General features: G+C 34.9%; 2 protein-coding genes across 5 annotated transcripts; one reads left to right on the forward strand and one right to left on the reverse strand.

Annotated features, from left to right (window-relative positions):
* Window positions 1-3,204: 3,204 nt before the first annotated feature.
* LOC139128748 (uncharacterized) lies at window positions 3,205-9,306 on the forward strand. 4 transcript variants are annotated; one of them, XM_070694476.1, is made up of 4 exons: window positions 3,205-4,339; window positions 4,977-5,135; window positions 5,533-5,714; window positions 8,454-9,296. In XM_070694476.1, exons 1-4 carry the CDS (start codon window positions 4,231-4,233, stop codon window positions 8,943-8,945), a joined length of 942 nt encoding a protein of 313 aa, XP_070550577.1. In that variant the 5' UTR covers window positions 3,205-4,230; the 3' UTR covers window positions 8,946-9,296. The 4 variants fall into 4 exon arrangements, with proteins under 4 accessions (XP_070550577.1, XP_070550579.1, XP_070550578.1 ...); XM_070694478.1 differs by having other exon boundaries at window positions 3,208-4,579; window positions 8,454-9,290; XM_070694477.1 differs by having other exon boundaries at window positions 3,209-4,343; window positions 8,454-9,306.
* Window positions 6,786-12,431, reverse strand: LOC139128747 (uncharacterized). The gene is made up of 5 exons (XM_070694474.1): window positions 12,227-12,431; window positions 11,655-11,750; window positions 11,249-11,490; window positions 9,283-9,398; window positions 6,786-7,815 (listed from the first exon to the last, which is right to left on the reverse strand). The coding sequence occupies exons 2-5, from the start codon at window positions 11,744-11,746 to the stop codon at window positions 7,012-7,014; spliced, it is 1,254 nt and encodes a 417-aa protein (XP_070550575.1). The 5' UTR covers window positions 11,747-11,750; window positions 12,227-12,431; the 3' UTR covers window positions 6,786-7,011.
* Window positions 12,432-21,329: the final 8,898 nt, after the last annotated feature.

A 21,329-nucleotide genomic window follows, 5' to 3' on the forward strand; every position in this document is an offset into this window, starting at 1 on the left:
CTTTACATCATTTTCACGTCTGTGCTTTTTCATGGATACATCTTTCTCTTTGTAACAAATTCCTTGTAATCAGCATGTTTTACATACCTGCTTTGATATTGAGCTCAACAGTTTTTGAATAAATCTAATAAGATTTGAAGCACCGCAACGAAGACTTGTCCCTTATTATTATTATTATTATTATTATTATTAGTAGTAGTAGTAGTAGTAGTAGTAGTAGTAGTAGTAGTAGTAGTCACAGTAGTAGTAGTATCTAAGCTTCCCATTTTTACACAAAGTTGAGAATGTTCCAGACTTATTACAGTCATGTCATGATGAGTGTGGGGTAAAATGACATACATAACATGATCAAAAAACAGAAGTGGACCAAAAATGGACTCCTGAGATACACCACACCAATCGACAAAACATGAGCGTGTACACCTAAAACTAACATTGACTTCTTCCTGTAAGGTATGATCGAAACCACTTCAGTGACAAATCAGAAAACCTGTACACAGAAAGTTCGCTCAGCAAAATGTTATGATCAACGATGAAAAAAATCTTCACGTAAATCTTCATCCATATTCTGTAAAAGTATAGACCCTGGTCAGTTAACTTGACTAAAGCAATGTGACAAGAGTGATGTTAACGTTGTCTGATGATTGTGAGTTGTGACAAAAAGATTAAATGCATAAAACTGTAAAAACTAATATAAACATGTTTTTCTAGTATTTTAGGTAGAAGAACTGGTAGGAGGGAGATAGGCCTATAGTTGTTGACATCACTCTTAGAGCCTCCCTTATGAATCGGAACTATTTCAGCACATTTGAAACAGTCGGAAATTGTACAACTATAAGCTTCAAGATTAAAAAGAGTCGCGAATATATGTCAGACATTTCACCACTTTACAGCTCTGGCCAAGCGCTAGTCTGGTTCGAACTTCGCTACTAGATGATACTAGAGTTTGTTAATTAGGCGGGTAAATATCCGATATATATCGAAGATTTTATAGCCTAGAGATCTATATCGTATAGTATAGTAGCCGTAAATATCGATTGGATATCTTATAATTATATTGCGGTGTCCTCTTGTTGTCAGAGCATCTGTATAAAATGACAAAGACCAGACGACAGACTTTGCATGGCGTGAATATTCTTTCACATCTTCAGAAATAAAGATGGCAAGTTCTTCAATGGTCACTGGTCTCTCTTTGCTTTCAGCGATAGTTGTATTCTTGCAGTAATGAAAAGGAGCAAACGGTCCTATGACCTTTTTACAATCCTTCGAAAAGATAACGTTAAAATAACAACTACTGCCACTAGCGCGCTACTGCTAGTGCCACCGTTTTCATTAGTCCCTCACACCTGTCGGCCACCCCTAAAATGTAATGGTACAAGTCGGCTGGGTACAGAGTTCAACGACGGCGGTCAGGTTCGAATTGACTTCGCGCCTGAGTCATTAAACTGTCATTTTTCAGCCGCAAGGAGTAAAGTTGACCATCGATAGGAGTTACAAGGGCTCTAACATTATCTGGGAGCAGGATTATGGTGAAATTTGCACACGGTAAGGGGAGATTCTCTGATAATGCGGCCCCGTGTGTGCCTGGACCATGCAGTGTAGATCCGCACTGCAGCTTTTACACGAGCAGGTATTGGGAGAAATTGTAGCCCTGGTTGGGGCAAGGCGCGAGCCGCACGACAGAAGCCCAATCCCACCAACCAAGGGCTACAATTATTGCAGCTAGGTGTATGTATATATACCAAGAGAGAGCTTATATGGTATACGTCAGTTCTATTTGCATTTCATTTGTATGTATATAGGCCTGTATGTCCGTCTACATCAAAAACTCAAAAACCGCAGCATCTACCATCTTATATTTGGTATACAGATGCACCCAGGGGTGGAGATAAGAATTTGTTCAAGTGAATGTGTTAGTGTCAAAAATATACAAATGAGCTTCAAACCCTCCAAAATAGCTAAAGTTCTGTAAACACAGGCCAGAATTGATTTATTCTTAGTATGCAGGTTTCTTAAGGTTACTTATGTTAGATTTGATTAAATTTTTGTGAAATTTTCATATTTGTATTTTGAGTCAATTTTTCCCATTTTTGGTCAAAAAATATTTTTCTCTGTAACTACTTCTTCCTAGGGGTGTTCTTAAATGAAATTTTCAAATTGTGGTGAAATGTTGTATTAGTATTTTTGGAGCAATTTTTACCTTTTTGGTCAAAAAATCATTTCTTGAACTGCTTGTCGGATTGCTTTGAAACTGGGTATACATGATCTAGCATATGAAACTTTGTCTGCATGTCTCTAGGGGCAAAATTATTTGAGTTTGTTCAAACTGTGGTGAACTCTGCAAATTTGTAGTTTTGGTCACTTTTTCCCTTTTTTTTATCAAGAAAATCTTCTCTGAAATTGCCATAGGTTCATAGGGATGAATTTATCACCTTATTCAAATTGTAATGAAACCTGCAATATATTATTTTTGGACAATTATTGCTATTTTAGTAAAAAAAATGCTAAATATCTCATTCTTGAATTCTCTGGTCCAATTGCAAAACTCAAAAACCACTACACATTTCAACTTTGTATTTTGTGTGTAGATTATGCTAAATGTAAATGGGAATTTGTTTCAATGAAGTTATCATTTACCAAAAGTATGCTACTGAGCAGCAAAAGTGTAAACTTTGTGAAATCTCCATTACTGTGAGTCAGAATTTTACATGTTTGATATGATTACGGTGATGTGCTGGTTTATCATGACTGACATCAGCAAAAAGTATTTGTTGTATATAAAGTGGTTCCCACACTGACTCCGATATTGAATGTTTCTAGAACCATCTCTTGTTTAATTTCCAACAATTTTCAGCACAACATTTGCAATACAATGTGACCAGGGTTGCACAAGGATGCAAGAATTTGCCACAAAACAGATCTTATAAAATGTTTTAATGATATGCTAAATGTATGATTTATTTTCATTTCAAAGCATGTTACAGTATACACCTGTTAATATCCAAATAATGGCTGCATTCCAAAATGAACAGCCATACCCTGCATCTGAACAATATGTCATATAATCTTTCAAAACATTACAAATCCAAAGCACTTCTGTAGCATATAAGCTGCATTTTGATTTCTTTGCATTTCTTTTCATCAAGTGGTGAAAAAAAGACAATTTTCCTGTTAGGATATTCACTTGCATCTGTTGACAAGGCAATAAATTCTTTTTGTGTTTTATATAGTTTGAGTCTTAATGAAAACTCTGTTTAAATCGCTCAAAATGGCCACCAAATGACCCCATTTTAATTATCTAAAATTTAAAATTTCATGAATCAGAAGGGTACGAACCCTGCTTTAATACTACCCTCAAGGAATTGGATTAATTGTGTCATTTCAGTATACCACTACCCCCATGTACTTGCAGTCTTTCAAAACCTTTGTCAGTTTGTGCCACATCCTTTTAGCCTCCTGCCTGGAACAAATTTAATCACAGTGGTGGCGGTTTTCTTACACTGAGACCTCAATGCCATATTATTTATCTCCACCAGTAATTTACAGTAAAAGATGCCTCAATTTATCTTTCAAACTTTCAAGCTTCCAGAAGCAGATACTGTTTGCCTATAGTTCTATGTAAACTTAAGTGTTGCTCTGCAGTTCTTTCCTTTATGAGTTGTTGTCATGTCATATGAAGATTTACGCATCTTAACTAAAAGGAAAGCGAACATTGGCATTGCAGCATGTTGGCACCTGGAAAACAAGATTCCTCAGAGAAGGGAAGTAAAAAAAGATGTCAGAATTCATACAGTTTAAGGAAATAATTCCAGGTGAAGCAGAGAAAAAAAAAATTATGTTCCAGAGTCAATTTTTCAACATCCCCTCCCCCAGACATAAAATGGTCAACCCCTAATTACACTGACTTGAAACATGAGTCACAAACTTCTCTTATGCACATGGTATTTATACATGTAGACAAGGACTTTGATCTATTCTTATGCTATTTAAAGGCCGAGTTACACGAGGCAACTCGTTGAGCAACGCGACGAGCAACACGACAGGCAACGCGAGTTGCCCGCCGTGTTGCTCCGTTTGTATGATATCGTCGCGTCGCCCGAGGGGGTCAGGCGACGTCGCCCGGAAAACCGACATGTCGGTTTTTCAGGCGACGCGTCGCCCGTCGCTTGGACGAGTTGCCCCGTGTACACACTGCGTCGCGTCGCCTGAAGAAACCTTTGACCTCTACTCATGCGCAGAACAGTGATTCTGTCATCGGCACCATGTTGTTGTCATCCGTGGCCACATGTGATGATTTCGCGATGGAACTTTTGTTTTGCGACAGCACCAGCAGCCCGCGGTAGGTATGTTTACATTATGCGTTTCAAGATTATGCTAATTTTATGTAGCCTTTGACCTCATATAACTCATTCTGTCAATCGCCGCTCGAACTGAAGAAATTGGATAAATTGTTGCAAGAATTGTTTTCTTTTAGGGTAAAACTTAATCAATCCACACTTGGTATAATCCAACCCGAAGTTATAAATAGCCTTAATTTCAAAACATTGTAGTATTTGACAGAGCACTTTCACAAGCGAAGGTAAGTTCAATCCCGCGCCCACTCGTAATTATATTTATCTTCATGTTAATTTTCCCCACTCATGAGTAAACATTTTGATACTACGTAACGTAACAATCGTAAAATCACAAAATAATTTAAGTTTTCACCAAGAATGTTCGGGCAGACGACAAGATCAATCGAGTCGGGGGCTCTTCCATTTTGTAGGAGCTACTGTTATTTATAGTTGACATGTTGATTAAAATTATGGTAACATGTTTTTTTAAGGAAATTGAAATAGAACTTTGTAGGTTTGTAAAGAAATCAATTATGGGAGCTTTTGGAATGATAGGAAAAAGGCAGCTATTCAACTGCTACATAGCGTTATCGGAGGGACCGTGTTTAAAGTACTCGTATTTTATTTTAACTTACAAAACAGTTGCCAAAATGGATACCTGGTCAGATGATGAAGTAGACAAGTTAGTTTTAGAGTACAGAGAACGACAGGCGCTATGGGATGTTTCAATGAAACAATACAAGGACAAGGTGTTGAGGGAGACTTTGATGCAAGAAATCGCCGTCAGCCTTGATAAGCCAGGTATGTAATGTCCACTGTTCCACAGTCTGTTGAAAAGCATGGTAAATAGTGCTGATATGCTAATATTTGGTGAAAAGTCATCATGAAATTTCAAATCATGCAGACAGTAAGTTTAATTGGAAAATATGAGGGTGTTTGGCATGGGGTAGAATGTTTCCTCTCATTGAAACCAATCACAGCTAGTCAAGAGAGAACTTCGAAACCAAATTGATTTTATTTCATTTGTGTCATTTCAAAAAAATTTTCAAATGAGAGCTTGCTCTTTCGAAAGATATCAGATTTATGGATTTTGTCACATCCCATGCTACTTTAGCTGTATTAAGTTTGGTTGATTACAATAGAGAACAGATTTCAAGAATGTGTATCTAAATATTTTTGTGTCTGTTTTTCATTAAAGTAACCAGCGTATTTAAGAAAATAAAAAACCTGAGGACGGTGTATGCTAGACATCGCCGAGGTCCGAAAAGCGGGAGCAGTGCTATGCAGTTGGAGAAACGTCAATGGATCCTCGACAAACTGAGTTTCTGCGATAAATTCATCATCCCTAAAAGTACAAGGTCAACATTTGATGCACTTCAGGTAAGAATTTTATTTTAATATGACCACCTACTATGATAGAACCCAATGGCCTCACACAGCATTTTCAGGAATACTAGATTTATTTTAATGAGTGATGCGGCATATCTTGTAGCAACATTTTTTACAAGCTAAGCTTAAAGCAAGTGGAACGTACAGTAGAATATGCCATATTATTTGTTAAAAATAAATCCATTGTCCCTCAAAATGCTGTATGAGGCCATGGCACTCTGTAATTATTACATGTCACTGTGTTCCTTGAATTTAGCAAAAAGTGTCGCAAAGTCCATGAATATGGAATAATAAAATTCCAGTGATCCGCATCCATGACATATATATGAGGTCTATGAATGGCTGAGATAGCATACCGATATTCTTATGTAAATTTTCTTTAGAGATCACCATCTGCATGCGGTTGTGCATGTTCTGAAACACACAAGTAGAGTATTCACATTACAAATTTGGACTTTTATTTCACAAGAAAATCTATTGTTAAAGTACAATAGATTAATTTCCAACAAAACTAGAACACAACATAGTTCCAAATTGATTTTAGTACATAACTAGAACTGTAAAAATATTGAAAACAGCAATTTCAGTCAAAATCGTCAGAATAAACAAAATAACGTCATGAGTGTTTTATATTCAGAAATACATTAACAGAAAATTACTCACCAAACTTCGCATTAGCATACATGATTTAGCAATTGAGAAAGGGAGACACCTTGTTCCAAAAAGCCCAATTACTGAAAGATACTGCAATCAGTGTAACACCAACAGTATTGAAGACAAAATACACTTTTTATTAGTCTGTCAGAAATACAAAGTCCTGAGAAAGAACGTTTCCAGTAAATTCAATTTCCCAAACGATACAACTGTAAATCAGCTTATTTCACTACTTACAAAACAAGAGTTATCTTTTAATGAACAACTTGCAGACTACAGTTTAACTTCATATAAACAAAGAAATACCTAGTTATATTTATTATAAAATACTATTATTATATTGTAATACTTTATCTGTATTGAAGAAAAATTTGAACTCACTATTGTATCACACCTTTATTGCCACAAATGTGATCTAAATCCTATATTTACAAGCAAGCAATAGAATATTATTATTAATATTATTATTATTATTATTAAGAAACAACATAGTTCCTATCAAACCCTAATTATTTCAATATTGCTTTTCTGTTTTGCTGATTTGCATATCAACATGTAAAAATATGGGTTTTATTTTTTCACCCGTAACATGAAATACTGCAATACGATGCCATTCATTTACTTCTGAGGTTTACTATTGCCACCCTACAGCACCTTCATTATTGAAATATTCACACAGAGTATTTCTTACATGATTTGCCCCCTCTGTTCCCCTTGATGGTGGATGCCTTTGTAGACTCATCATACGGCCACTTTCATTGCGCCAACTTCCATCAAGTATGTCATGAGTGACAGGATCAACTATATCTGTTGACCCTGGTGGTGTGTACACAGAGTTAGCAGTTGAATGGGACATTAGATAGTTGTGCAAAGCACAACACGCTAACACTACCACCTCCACAGTTTCTGGGGGTAGGTTTATTGGAGCAAGGAAAACTCTAAATCTGCTTGCAAGGATACCAAAAGCATTCTCTACAACTCTCCTTGCCCTAGATAGCCTGTAGTTAAACACACGTCTTTCTAAGGGAAGATTTCTATGAGGATATGGTTTCATGAGATACTCTTTTATTGGAAAGGCATCATCAGCCACAATCATGTACGGCAACTTCACACTTGTACCTGAAAGATATGTTGGCTCTGGTAAATTTAAATCATTTGATTCCAAAGCAGATGATAGTGAGCATGCCCTGTACACGCCACCATCACTGATGCGACCCTGGCATCCTACATCTACATAACTAAATTTATAATTTGCATCAACAAGAGCCATTAAAACAATGCTGAAGGTGTGCTTATAATTATAGTAAGTACTGCCGCTGTTTGATGGTTGTCTGATAACAACATGCTTTCCATCCAGGGCACCAATGCAGTGAGGAAAGTTCCATCGTTGTTCGAATTCTCTGGCAACATTCAACCAATCTTCAGTAGTATTTGAAGTCTGTAAAACGTAAAGTTTTATTAGCCATATGCACACATGAAACTGATTCCTTAAAGCGACAAAGTCGGCAATTTTTCATGAATTTTGTCTGATGTGAGATACTTGTTTGACATGTTGAAAGATACTGAATGAATGGGTGACCATGCATATATTTGACCCTAATTTTAGACACGCTCATTGAAACATCACAGAAATGAATTATTAATTCATTTTTGTGATGTTTCAATGATCGTGTCTACAACTAGGGTTTAATATATGCATGGTCACCCATTCATTTAGTATCTCTCAACATGTCAAACAAGTATCTCACATCAAACAAAATTCATGAAAAATTGCCGACTTTGTCGCTTTAATTGTAAAATATACTAAAGCTAATTGTGTCAAATTTATTTCCTTTAGGTGCACACAGCCATAAAATGCGATTTTTACCTGCCACTTTTTTGTTCTTGCGTGTTTTCTTTAAAAGTTCTCACAATATCATATGGCTATTTCCCATATTTTAAATAACATTATAATTTTGAAGTCCCATGGATGAAAGATGTGGTTTTTAACATCTGTTTATTAAAAGAGACTGAATCTAGCTAGTAAAAATGATTTTACCAGTTGATTTGGATCTAATATATGTTTCATTTTTACAGGTACATGATTCCGATGCAGAATCAGAAGCAGAAAATGAGGAGATGCTGCCAGAGAATACTAGCGATACTGCTGATGTAACACCAGTTCCCAGTAAAAGAAGAAGAAGTACTAAGAAAGATGAAGGTGTGATGGTGCTGAAAGACATGGTGACAGCATGTCAGAAGATCGCTGACAGAACATCTCAAACTTCATTGGCTGACCAGTCATTTGGACAATATGTTGCCCAAGAACTGAGTTTATGTAATGACACCAGAGCGAAAGCAGTTGCAAGAATGAAAATAACTGAGACACTTATGCAAATGAGTTGTGGGGGTCTGAGTCCACCATATGGCTGTCCACCAGGACAGTCTGGATATCCTCAAACTGATCAGAGTGGTATATATTCACATCCATTAACCCCTGGACCACAATTAAACAGTTATATTTATCCACAAACACCAATCTCACAGGTGTTGCATGAATGTCAGCAATCAGATTATGAAAACTATTAAAATTAACATACAGTACTATTTCACTCAAATCACAGACATTCATTCCCCTCAATTAGCTTTTGAAAATTATTACTGTTGGGAGTTGTTATATTGTAATACTAAAACATTCACTCATAAAGTAAATTGACCCTTATTGTCAAATAATTTTTATGTCACATTGTCACATATTAAACATTCGCTATTTTTGAAGTGAACTAAAAAGTGTGTTTCATTGATGAGTTTTCTGATAATTTACATTTCATTGTAGATAATGACATATCACCCATGTCATTTTCCCAATAATATCTTTTGCTGAATATTTGTGATGTTGTTATTTCAAGCAAATAAAAAAACTCACCGTGAGGTAATCCTCTTTCAAAGCCTGGTAAATTGCTTCGCATGTTTCAGGAATTATTTGCCTTATGGTTGAAACTGATATTCTGAAACCATACTGAAGGCATTGGTATGATTGGCCTATGTAAAGAAACAACACAAAGAAAGAGTGTCTATGCATATTTATCCAAATATACAGATGTCCTCGTGGGAAATCACAATACTCGATGCTGAGCAAAGTGTTATAAATATTAACACAAATACTTCAAGTCAAAAGGAATGAAATCTCTTATTTAAGTTTCATGCATCCTGCAATCATCTGTATTGCAGGATACATGAAACTTAAGTAACAGATTTCATTACTTAGTATTTGAAGTATTTTTATTATCATTATATATATAGAGAGAGGGAGAGAATCTATGAATTTGTAGTTACTATACAGGCTGCTCCATGCTGTAAAGTAACTACTAGTTCTGAGAATCTCTCTCTCTCTCTCTCTTGAAAGAGAGAAAGATTTCATATATATATATATATATATATATATATATATATATATATATATATGAAATCTTGGAACTTGTATTTGCCACTGTAAAGGCTGTTTCATGCACCAGACAATCATAATGCATGATGATTGCTTAGTTTATGAAACAATCTGTTAAGTGACAAAACAACTTGAAAGTTCTCAGGTTTCCAGTATTACAACCCTTCACTGAGAAATGCATAGGGCTCAATACTTTGTCTGCATTAACAAGCAAATTGCTTTATGTATGTAAATATATATATATATATATATATATATATATATATATATATATATATATATATATATATATATATATATATATATATATATATGTAAAACAAAAAGTTTTATTTGTCAATACAGACAAAGTATAGTGCTCAATGCATTTCTGCAGGACGGTGATACTGGAAATCTAAGAACATGAATTTTTCACTCCAAAGGGTGTTTTATGCTGTAAGCAATCATCACGCCTGATGATTGCCTAGCACATGAAACAGCCTGTATAGTATCAAATACAAGTTCCTATATTACACACACACACACACACACACATATATATATATATATATATATATATATATATATATATATATATATATATATATATATATATATATATATATATATATATATATATATTCACATGTGTGTGTGTGTGTACAGTTATTGTGATCTGTGTCACATGTACAGGTTTTTTCTCGATTTAAATGTTTCAGCATGATTTTAGAAGAAGAAGAAAAGGAAGAGATAAAGACCAGCAAAGCAAACTTTTGATGATTTTTCATTAAATTTATTTTCTACATCAATTGAAACTTCTTATTCTGCTTCCCCGGGTATGTTGTAATACCGAGTATTTAACTTGTCAACTTAGCATATTTATGTGTAAAATGCATTGTTCTTGTTTAACTTTTGAATACTAGTCCGGACAAGAAGTCATTTTTCAGTGATCAATAACAATGCAGTTTACACACGTAAGAGCTAAATTGACAAGCTGAACAGTGTGTATATCAACATGCTTTGAGGAGTAACACAAGGAGTCGTGGTTGACTTTCAAATCAAAAATAGTGAAAAAATGAAATAATGGATATCATGTGAATTCATTGTTCTTATATCTGTTTATCATTTCTAACAATTATGAATTGAGCACTTTACTCCATAGAGAAGGCAGACAGTCACATACACTCATATACCTTTATAAGATTCAGTTTTCATGAACATTGAAACTATCTATCTCTAGAACAAAACAAGAAAAAAAAGAAAAAAATATTTAATTTAATTATAAATCATTTAAAGAATAACATTTTAAAATCTCTGAAGTTGTCTTCAACGTTACTAATTTTGTCTGTTTATATGAATTTTACTGGGCAAAAACAAGAACTATGCAATTACTTTATGAAGGGAAAGTGGGGAATATATAGTTTGACTTTTTACATACACAGTTATTATTTAACTGAAATGTTTATACCTGTGGCTAAGTATCTCAGAGTCACTGCCAAACGTTCTCCCGGTGACACAGCAGGTCTCATCGTGGTGTCCATCTTCGCTATTTTGCCCTCAATCAGAGATAGCAAATCCATAAAACCACTGTGATTGACCCTTAAGAAATTTCTGTAGCACTTTGGGTCTTCATCTCTTAATTCTTGAATGAGATTTTGGTACCAACCTTGTTGTTGCCGTCTCAGCAACCAAGGCTTACACCACAGTCTTCTGTAAACATTTAATATTAGTTGTAAGAATCAATTGACTAATTCCAAATATTTCTGATGAAGAAAGAAATGTTTTGATAAAGGTTTTCAGCTAGAACAGTGATTGTTACTAGCTTGCTTGAGTTAAAAAAACAACTTTCAGATAGAGAAAACACTAATCATTACCTCTTCCTGTTCTTTTTCCTTCTTTTTTCTGTAACATAGTAAGCTACTGCTGTTGTCATCATCACAGCGAGTGCTTCATCAACTTCATCCATGTTTCTGAGTAATTATGAAACACTGAATAGTAAGAGTTTTGACAATGTAAAAATTTTAATATAAGCTCCAATGCCATCTTTAACTGCCCCTCTGTTATTACATTAATTGTAAAGAGGACTATGGGGCCTCAATTGTTCATCGCTGAGATTGAAACACTGCAGATACAGTTTTTTATGAAAGGAAGAGTAAAAATGTCAAATTGTACAAGGGGTGTCTGCACTGCTGATAGCACAACTGTCATGTCAACAGTGGCGCTGATCAAATGACACCCACCCACCCCCATATCGCTGTCCGCACGTCTTTTGTTCGTAGTGGGCGTAGCATTAAACCAATAACACCCGGTCAAAATCGATCGTAACGCCATTTGTAATGTATGTTTACCGGAGTAACCGCTTACGAAAAGTAAAACAGTTAGAGAAAATACAATATACCGCAAAAAATTTTAAAAAACAGCAAAATAATTTAGATTGTGTACTTACGTTGGGGCCGATCAGAAAGTTGGATGACCTTTGACCGAAAACATATTCTACTCTTCGCGCATGCGCTGTAGCTGTTTGCGTGAGGCAACTGGCGACGAGTTGCCGAACGAGTTGCCCCGTGTAACTGTTCCAGTCGCGTCGCCTGACGCGTTGCCTGTCGTGTTGCTCGTCGCGTTGCTCAACGAGTTGCCTCGTGTAACTCGGCCTTAACTCAGGAGAAGAGATCATGTACTACTAATAATATGATATTATTTATTCAGTTATTTATGTGGCATCTAAATCCATATAAAAACACTGATGAGAAACATATACATGTATACTGGAAAGTCACAGTATGATTTGATTTTTAAAAGTCTTCAAACTTGACAAGAGAATACTTTATGGATGAAAATTATTTTTCACCTTTGACAATAGGACACGGAGTACAATGTAAAGATAATATGTTTGCTAACTTTGGTAATACTTTCATTACTCTAGATTATAATACATAATAATATTAATACCTGTATTCTTGGTAATATGCAACTTACTTTTGTGGGCCTGATCAGGACTCACAAGTTGACCTGACCACTGGCTTAATTTACCTGCTACACCTGTATCTGACAACAAAGATAAGCATTATCAGATTATATACATGATATGGCTTCAGCAACTCTTCTAGACTCTCTCACAGCCCCTTCGCTCGCTACGCAGTTATGCACCCTCAACGGTCTTTCTAACAAGCGATGCTAACCGAGCCAGCCGTGCTGTAGTGTAGCGGAACTCTCTCACAGCCCCTTCGTTCGCTACGCAGTTATGCGCCCTCAACGGTCTTTCTAACAAGTGACACTAACCGAGCCAGCCGTGCTGTAGCGTAGCGCCGGCTCGCTGAGACGAGCTTTGCCCGGCTCAACTGCTGAGGGCGCCAGTATGGTCGAAGGCGTAGCCGGCGAGGGGCTGTGAGAGAGTCTACAACTCTTCCTGATCCACTGAAATATATATCACTAGATTTCTGGTAATGATTAACATGAATCTTGAACTATGTTTGTCCTGCATATGTAGCTCCCTCTATAGTTGACATTTGATGACCTTTGAAAATTTATGGAAGTTGACATGCTTGGTACAACCTACCGGTATAAATAGCCTTGTACAAGCCAATGGAATTTAAGGAGCATATCGAAATGAGTGCACTGTCCCGGTACAGTTATCACTCCTGCATGTCCTGGGCATTCCAGTAATCTAATTACTCATTTTAATTTTTGAACTTCAGGTGAGACAGATTCTCATTTAATAACAGCAGTGTCTATGTATAGTGCTTGTTATAATCATATGAAGACAGTTCAAAAAACTCAAATTGGCTCAGTCAGAAGAACCAGCATTCAGGTTGAAGCACACTGTACTCAGTGTAGTTTTCCAAAGAAGTCTAAGATTGACAGATACAAAATTGACACGGAGTACATACAACCAAGGTACTTAAGGAATAACTCCCTACCATATAATCATTGACAATAATTCGTAGGGTTACCAGTAGTTCATGTCCTAAATTATAGATGGGTCAAAGTCTTGAAGTTGCTGTACTCTGCTTTGTTGTATTAACCAGATGCATGAAGGTTAATTGTTACCCCCGTCATCCATTGTCTTTTTAAAATCACCTTAAAACTTAATCTGTCGATGTATTTCAAAACATGCAATGTTACCAGAATTTCTTTACTACTGGTAGTCAGTTGCATACATATTCTTCAATAAGGCGAATTCAGGATGTCGTTACAATACTGTAGTTAGATTAGTTTTTCAAAACAATACCAAATTCAACTACATTACATTGTGGCAAGAATTCTGAACATGCTCTATCAGTGCAGGCACATTACATACACTCTGGTTTGTAACAATAAGTGTGGTCAGCTGTACCATATTAATATATAAGACTCACAAAAATGGAATCCCTTTCATAACGTACAACATGTTTGTCAGGTTTGGTTTGAATCTGTAGGTCTTGATCACCACAAGAATTCTCATTTAGTCTGACCTTTGTATATAAATGTTTCAGCCATGTGTAAGAGAAGTGATTCACTAATGTAAACATTGAATAACATAAGTCATTCAGGTCTGTATATGTGACATGTAAATTCACATAGTTTAATACTTTCAATGTATTCTCAACTTCAAAGCCCCCATTGTCAGTGGTGTCATTTATAATAACCTCTGAGTCCACGAGCATGCTCACTATACTGTTACACCCACACATGTGGGTACATTCTCACACATCCAAGGTAGTTTTTCCGTTTCAAACTGTCAAAACTCAGCAGCTTGGGTTTGTTTGCTCACTTGTTGAGACACGTGAGCATATGTCGCAGCGATGTCTGTCTGTGTGTGTGTGTGTCTGTCTGTCTGTCTGTCTGTGGGTCTGTCTGTCTGTGGGCTCAATATCTCAAAAACGGCTCATCAGATCAGAATCAAATCTGGTACATAGATTCAGTTTGCAAATGGTAAGAACTGATTAGTTTTTGGTGGGTGTGGCTTGCTTACTTTTTGCTCATTTGCATAATTAATGATTTTAGAAAAAACGGATATACATTGAGAACGATTGCACGCAATTTGATGAGATTTGCTACAAATGTTGATCACATCAAGATATATCAGCTATGAAAGTTATTAAAGGGCTGATGTGAAAGATAATTACTAATTTGCATATTTAATGAAATTTCCTAATTAGGCGTATATATCTGAATTTACTTGATCAAAATTGACGAAACTTGGTATGCATATTGAGGATACTATGATTAAACATTATTGAAAGTCATTAAGAATTTTTACTTCATCCAAATCCTAATTTGCATATTTAATGACCTTTTGAAAGTAAGGATATATATTTGAATTTACAAGACCAAAATTGATGAAACTTGTTATGTACATTAAAGATACTATAACATTATTAAATGTCATTAAGCATTTTTAGCTACTATAGACTATAGTCTATAGAAGCTATTGGGATGGGTATCCGTCCGGCGTCCGGCGTCAGTCTGTATGTATTTATGTATGTAATATGTATGTATGTATGTATGTATGTATGTATGTCCGTTTGTGAGGCGTCCGTCCACTCAAATATCTTGAGAACCGCAGTACTTACTTACTTGATATTTGTTGTGTAGATGAAAAATATGATTTTGAGAAACCATTTTTTTTAATTTTTTGATATTGTTGAAATTGGGCAAATTAATGCCAAAAAAGGTGTTTTGGTAAAAAATCTTCTTCTTCATAACCGCTGATCAGACAGCTTTGTTATTTGGTATACAGGTCCCTAGGGATAACCCAACTAGATTTGTTCAAATTGTGATGAAATATGCAAATGTGTATTTTTAAGGAATTCTTTTGTCATTTTTGGTCAAAATTTGACTTACATTGTATGTAATTCTTGTACTGTATAAACCCTATCAATTCACCCAGAAAAAAATAATTAATATGATTTTAAATAATTGAATTAATTAGGAAATCATCAAAGCCAAAATAATTTTAGTGTAGAATTATCAAAAAGTTCAACTTTTTTGACAATTCATAGTGAAATGCTTACCATCTTGAAGGATTAAAACATGTAAAGGCAACTTTCCTGAATCCCAACTTTGACATACTCTGAACCACCATTTATGTTATATAAAAGAAATTGCTCATAAAGGTTTGTCATGATAGGGTGGTCAAATAAATAGAGATAGAGAAAGTTCTAATTTCCATTTATGGTTGACTTGGTAAGGATAAAATAAGATTACTTTTTGAGGAAAAAAATAGAGTGGTCAGTAAAAGAGTGGTCAAAGTGATAGGGTTTTTATGGTAAAGCTGGGCTGTAAGATTCCTCATGTGCTATTTATAGCAATTATGCAATCTGTGTAAACAGTGCAATGAAAGTGTAACATGATTCCTTATAATGCTTTTGATGACCTTGAACTTCTTAAGTTTCAAACATTTGTCTCTTCAGTGTGCTTTCTCTGAGTATGTACAGTCTCAACTTATTCAACAGAACTTACTTATAATGTTAACTTGAAAGTTAAAATGTGCTTGGTTAATAGGATGAAAATACTGATAAAAAGATAACCAGCTTAAGATTCTTTATAACCTGACAGATATGCTGTTTTTTTATGATGAAAATCTTGATTTAAGCAAGTCTTGTTTACTTTAATTAGAATGTAATTAACTCTCGTTATTTGCTATTATAGACTAATATAGTCTGATGAAATATGCAAATCTGTATTTTTACAGAATTTTTCTCCATTTTTGGTCAGGCCATCCTGACATGAGCTATCAAAGATATCCACCTTCTTCATCAATACATGTGTCACAAAAGGTTATTCTCTACATAAACACAGCAGAGCTCTGTCAACTGTTGAGTCACTTGTTTTTTCAAAACCGCTGGGCAGACAGCTTTAATATTTGGTTTACATGTCCCTAGGATGACCTTAGTGAGATAATTTCATACAGTCAGGAAATACTTAATTTGTATCCATGTCTATAGTAGCTTCAGGGACTTTGGCCCTATGTTTACTTCAGCCAATGCCTAATTTGCATATTTTATGAACTTTCCTAATTAGGAGTATTTATCTGAATTGACGAGACCAAAGTTGACGAAAACTGGCTATGTACATTAAAGATACTATGATAGAACATTATTGAAAGTCATTAAGCATTTGAACTTTAGCCAATTCCTTATTTGCATATTTAATGAGCTTTCATAGTCAGAGATATTTATCTGTATTGACTAGACCAAAGTTGACGAAACTTGCTATGTACATTAAAGATACTATGATACGACGTTACTGAAAGTCATAAGCATTTTACTTCATCCAGCTCCTAATTTGAATATTTAATGAATTTTTGAAATTAGGGATATATATTTGAATTTACATGACCAAAATTGATGGAACTTTCTATATACATTAAAGATACTATTATGTAGGCTAACATTATTGAAAGGCATTAAGCATTTTTGCTTCAGCCAATTCCTAATTTGTGTATTTAATGAACTTTCCTAATTAGGGATATATACTTGGATTTATTTGATCAAAGTTGGCATAACATGCTATGTATATTGATGATTATACCAGGTTATACCAATATTGAAAGTCATTTCGCACTTAAGTTTTCATGTCAGCTAATTAATAGTTTGCATATGTAATGAGCTTTCAAAGTTTGGAATATATAGTTTGAAGGACTTGACCAAAGGCAATTACACTTGCTATATAAAGTGGTGATACAATGACAGCAGTCAAAGAAATTAATTATTTCTATTTCAGCTAATTGCGTATTTGAATACTTAATGACCTATAGAGTTTAATCTGTGGTGAATATTGTTCATTATGTTGATCATAATACTTTCAATGAAGTTGCAAACATGTGTCAAAGGATCAAATTTACACATAACTGCAATATACAATGAAACACGTGAGCATTTACAGTTCATATCTGGTTGGTATATAGGGATAACTATGGGATACAATTTTTTTGACAAAAGTCACATGACTTCAATGACCTTTGAGCTCGATTTCACAAATATACTGAAGCCTTTCATCTTTTTTGCATATTTATTTCTCTATTGCGCCTGTGCAGACAGAAAGATGGTAAACATTTTGCAGAATTATAATCATCTCAGAGTTGGCCAATATACATACACAAGAGGATATAAACCTACTTCAGCAAAAGGCTGATGAATTTTCTAGTCAAGCTGATCAATGTGAAAATGCAATTCACTTGTATACTACAAATTTAAATGTTGAAAAACACCAAGAAGTAATTTTCACTAGAATGCTGACAGAGAAATTACGGTGGCTCTCCTGCATTCCAATGCAGTAAATGGCGCTTACTCACTTTACTAGTGGCCTAATGATAAACCGCCACATACTCCATCAGGTTAGATTGGTGTTAATGTATGCAACTTTTTATATTAATGCGCCAAATCATGCCGTATATACAATTAAATGTATCTAACACAAATCTTGTGTATCCCGTATCCCAACCCATGCCTCCAAGTCAATTACTGCTTACCAAAACCAACTACTTCAACTGGCCTCACACTTGAGGAGCTTCAGTGTCCTTGACGCTATTTTTTTGTGATAAGGACGTGTGATTTTGTAAAACATAGTCTATTAGCCTGGAAATGTGATTTTTGTGAATATTGTTTACCCCACTGACAACAGTGTGGTTTGAAAATGGCTGGAATTCGCTGCTTCGGGACTTTGTTTCGTGTGTGCATTTGGATAAAAAACTTGTATGGTGTGATCAATCCGTTCAGTGAGAGAACAAAGGACTCTTACAACAGCACACAAATGAACCGCAGCACAACTTTGATAAGCCCCTATCACTTTCCTCCAATCTTCCAATATCCCTTGGAAAACTCCGAGGTACTTTGGTCAGAAAACCATACACTGTGCCTGCTGTGCTATCTCCATTCGATCTCCCTATGCAAGCTTCTGCATGGATCAAACCATTTTGCGCCAGTTTACAGCTACCTGGCTGTTTGATATCAGTGTATTCAACGAAGCTCATGGCACACTTGTTATATATTACAAAACAATAGGACACTGGAGGTCCCGAGACAGTATGTATGTGTGTATGTATGTATGTACGTACGTACAGTATGTCCGTCAACATCAAAAACACGCAAACCGCTGCACGTTTCAGCTTGGTATTTGGTGTGTGGATGCATCCTGGGCTATAGATGGGATTTTGTTCAAATGAAGTTGGCATTGCCAAAATTATGCAAATGAGCTTACAAAATGTGAAAATGGTCAAGAATTAATAACTCTAGAACCGCTGTTTTGATTGCTTTGAAAATTTGTGTGCAAGTACCTTAGGTGAACCTTATACAGTTTTATGAATATTGTGAAGATATCTTTAATTTTGTATTTTTGCTGAATTTTTTGGTGATTTTTCTCATTTTCAGTACAAATTCTTCTCTGAAACTGCCAGCCCAATCGCTTTCAAATTTGGGTTCGATCTTTGCGCAGGTGTTACTCTTCTAATTTGTTGAAATTATGACAAAAATTTGGAAAATTACTATTTTGGAGCAATTTTGTCATTTTTGGTCAAAAAATCTTTAACAGTATTTTCTTTTTAAAAACCCTGGACAGGTAGCTTTTATATTTGGTACACAGATGTATATGACAATTTAGTTAGATATGTGGAAATTGTCCTGAAATATACAAATTTTTTAAGACAATATTGTCATTTTTGGTCAAGAAAACTTGTTCTCAAAATAACTTGTTTGATAGCTTTGTAATTTGGTATAAAGTCCCGAGGGATGTTATTAGATAAATTTTCTGCTCAAAGTGATGGGAACCCCCATATTTTTATACACTGTAGTTTAGGTAATTTTCTCAGTTTGTGACCTTAAATGACCTACACCAACCCAGGATATATTATGAGACAGTTTTGAAGGCTGTGAACATAATTTTGTCATATTTGGTATCAATTTGTAGGAAAATTTGATTGAGAAAACAAAGCTGAGGTAAATTTTTTCATTGCGGACCAATTTTTGCAACTTTTCTATGTAAGACATACAAGAACTGATGAGAAATTTGGATCCGGGATAATTCCAGATGTTGTAATCACCACCCACAGCAGAAGGAATTTCACTATCTGTAACTAACTTAAGTGCTGTTTACATTAGAATGATAAGGCTCATCCATTGTAATTAAAAACTCCCCAAGGTTGTAAATATATTTCCTGTCATCTGGTGTTATGTAATACCAAGGGGTGGAACATTGATATTCAGGAGGGGTAGGGTCTAGAAGATTGTTGAGTTAGCATTACATTTTTACCAGATCCCTTGTACATTTTTTACACCCACCTCAGTTTTCTTTTTATCGAGCCTTCTTTGTCTATTTTTATTTACTATAGACTATAGTCTATAGAAGCTATTGGGATGGGTATCCGTCCGGCGTCAGTCTGTATGTATGTATGTATGTATGTATGTATGTATGTCCGTTTGTGAGGCGTCCGTCCACTCAAATATTTTGAGAACCGCAGTACTTACTTATTTGATATTTGTTGTGTAGATGAAAATATGATTTGAGAAACTATTTTTTAAATTCTTTTTGATATTGTTGAAAATAGGCAAATTAATGCCAAGAAAGGCATCCTTTGTAAAAAATCTTCTTCTTCATAACGCTGGTCAGACAACTTGTTTTTTGGTATACAGGTCCCTAAGGACAACCCAACTTAGATTTGTTCAAATTGTGATGAAATATGAAAATCTGTATTTTCAAGGAATTTTTTTTGTCATTTTGATCAAAATTTGACTTACATTGTATGTAATTCTTGTACTGTATAAACCCTATCAATTCACCCAGAAAAAAATAATTAATATGATTTTAAATAATTGAATTAATTAGGAAATCATCAAAGCCAAAATAATTTTAGTGTAGAATTATCAGAAAGTTCAACTTTTTTTGACAGTTCATAGTGAAATGCTTACCATCTTGGAGGATTAAAACATGTAAAAGCAACTTTCTGAATCCCAACTTTGACATATTCTGAACCATCATTTATTGTGCCCTGTATGTTATCTAAAAGAAATTGCTCAAAATAGTTTGTCATGATAGGGTGGTCAAATAAATAGAGACAGAGAAAGTTCTAACTTCCATTGTGGTTGACTTGGTAAGGATAAAATAAAATTACCTTTTGAGGAAAAAAATAGAGTGGTCAATTAAAAGAGTGGTCAAAGTGATAGGGTTTTTATGGTAAAGCTGGGCTGTAAGATTCCTCATGTGCTATTTATAGCAATTATGCAATCTGTGTAAACAGTGCAATGAAAGTGTTACATGATGCTTTTGATAACCTTGAACTTCTTAAGTTTCAAACATTTGTCTCTTCAGTGTGCTTTCTCTGAGTATGTACAGTCTCAACTTATTCAACAGAACTTACTTACAATGTTAATTTGAAAGTTAAAATGTGCTTGGTTAATAGGATGAAAATACTGATAAAAAGATAACCAGCTTAAGATTTTTTATAACCTGACAGATATGCTGTTTTTTATGATGAAAATCTTGATTTAAGCAAGTCTTGTTTACTTTAATTAGAATGTAATTAACTCTCGTTTATTAGCTACTATAGACTAATATAGTCTATAGAAGCTATTGGG

The sequence above is a fragment of the Ptychodera flava genome, unplaced genomic scaffold (assembly GCF_041260155.1).
Source record: "Ptychodera flava strain L36383 unplaced genomic scaffold, AS_Pfla_20210202 Scaffold_67__1_contigs__length_642179_pilon, whole genome shotgun sequence".
NCBI classification, from domain to species: Eukaryota; Metazoa; Hemichordata; class Enteropneusta; family Ptychoderidae; genus Ptychodera; species Ptychodera flava.

Coding starts and splice junctions, on each gene's coding strand:
- LOC139128748 (XM_070694475.1), top strand. CDS start 4,790: ATGTTGATTAAAATTATGGTAACATGTTTTTTTAAGGAAATTGAAATA. Junction 5,136..5,532: donor CGTCAGCCTTGATAAGCCAG/GTATGTAATGTC, acceptor TTTTCATTAAAG/TAACCAGCGTATTTAAGAAA. Junction 5,715..8,453: donor CAACATTTGATGCACTTCAG/GTAAGAATTTTA, acceptor TCATTTTTACAG/GTACATGATTCCGATGCAGA.
- LOC139128747 (XM_070694474.1), bottom strand. CDS start 11,746: ATGGATGAAGTTGATGAAGCACTCGCTGTGATGATGACAACAGCAGTA. Junction 11,491..11,654: donor AGGAAAAAGAACAGGAAGAG/GTAATGATTAGT, acceptor AAATGTTTACAG/AAGACTGTGGTGTAAGCCTT. Junction 9,399..11,248: donor TCTGAGATACTTAGCCACAG/GTATAAACATTT, acceptor TTCTTTACATAG/GCCAATCATACCAATGCCTT.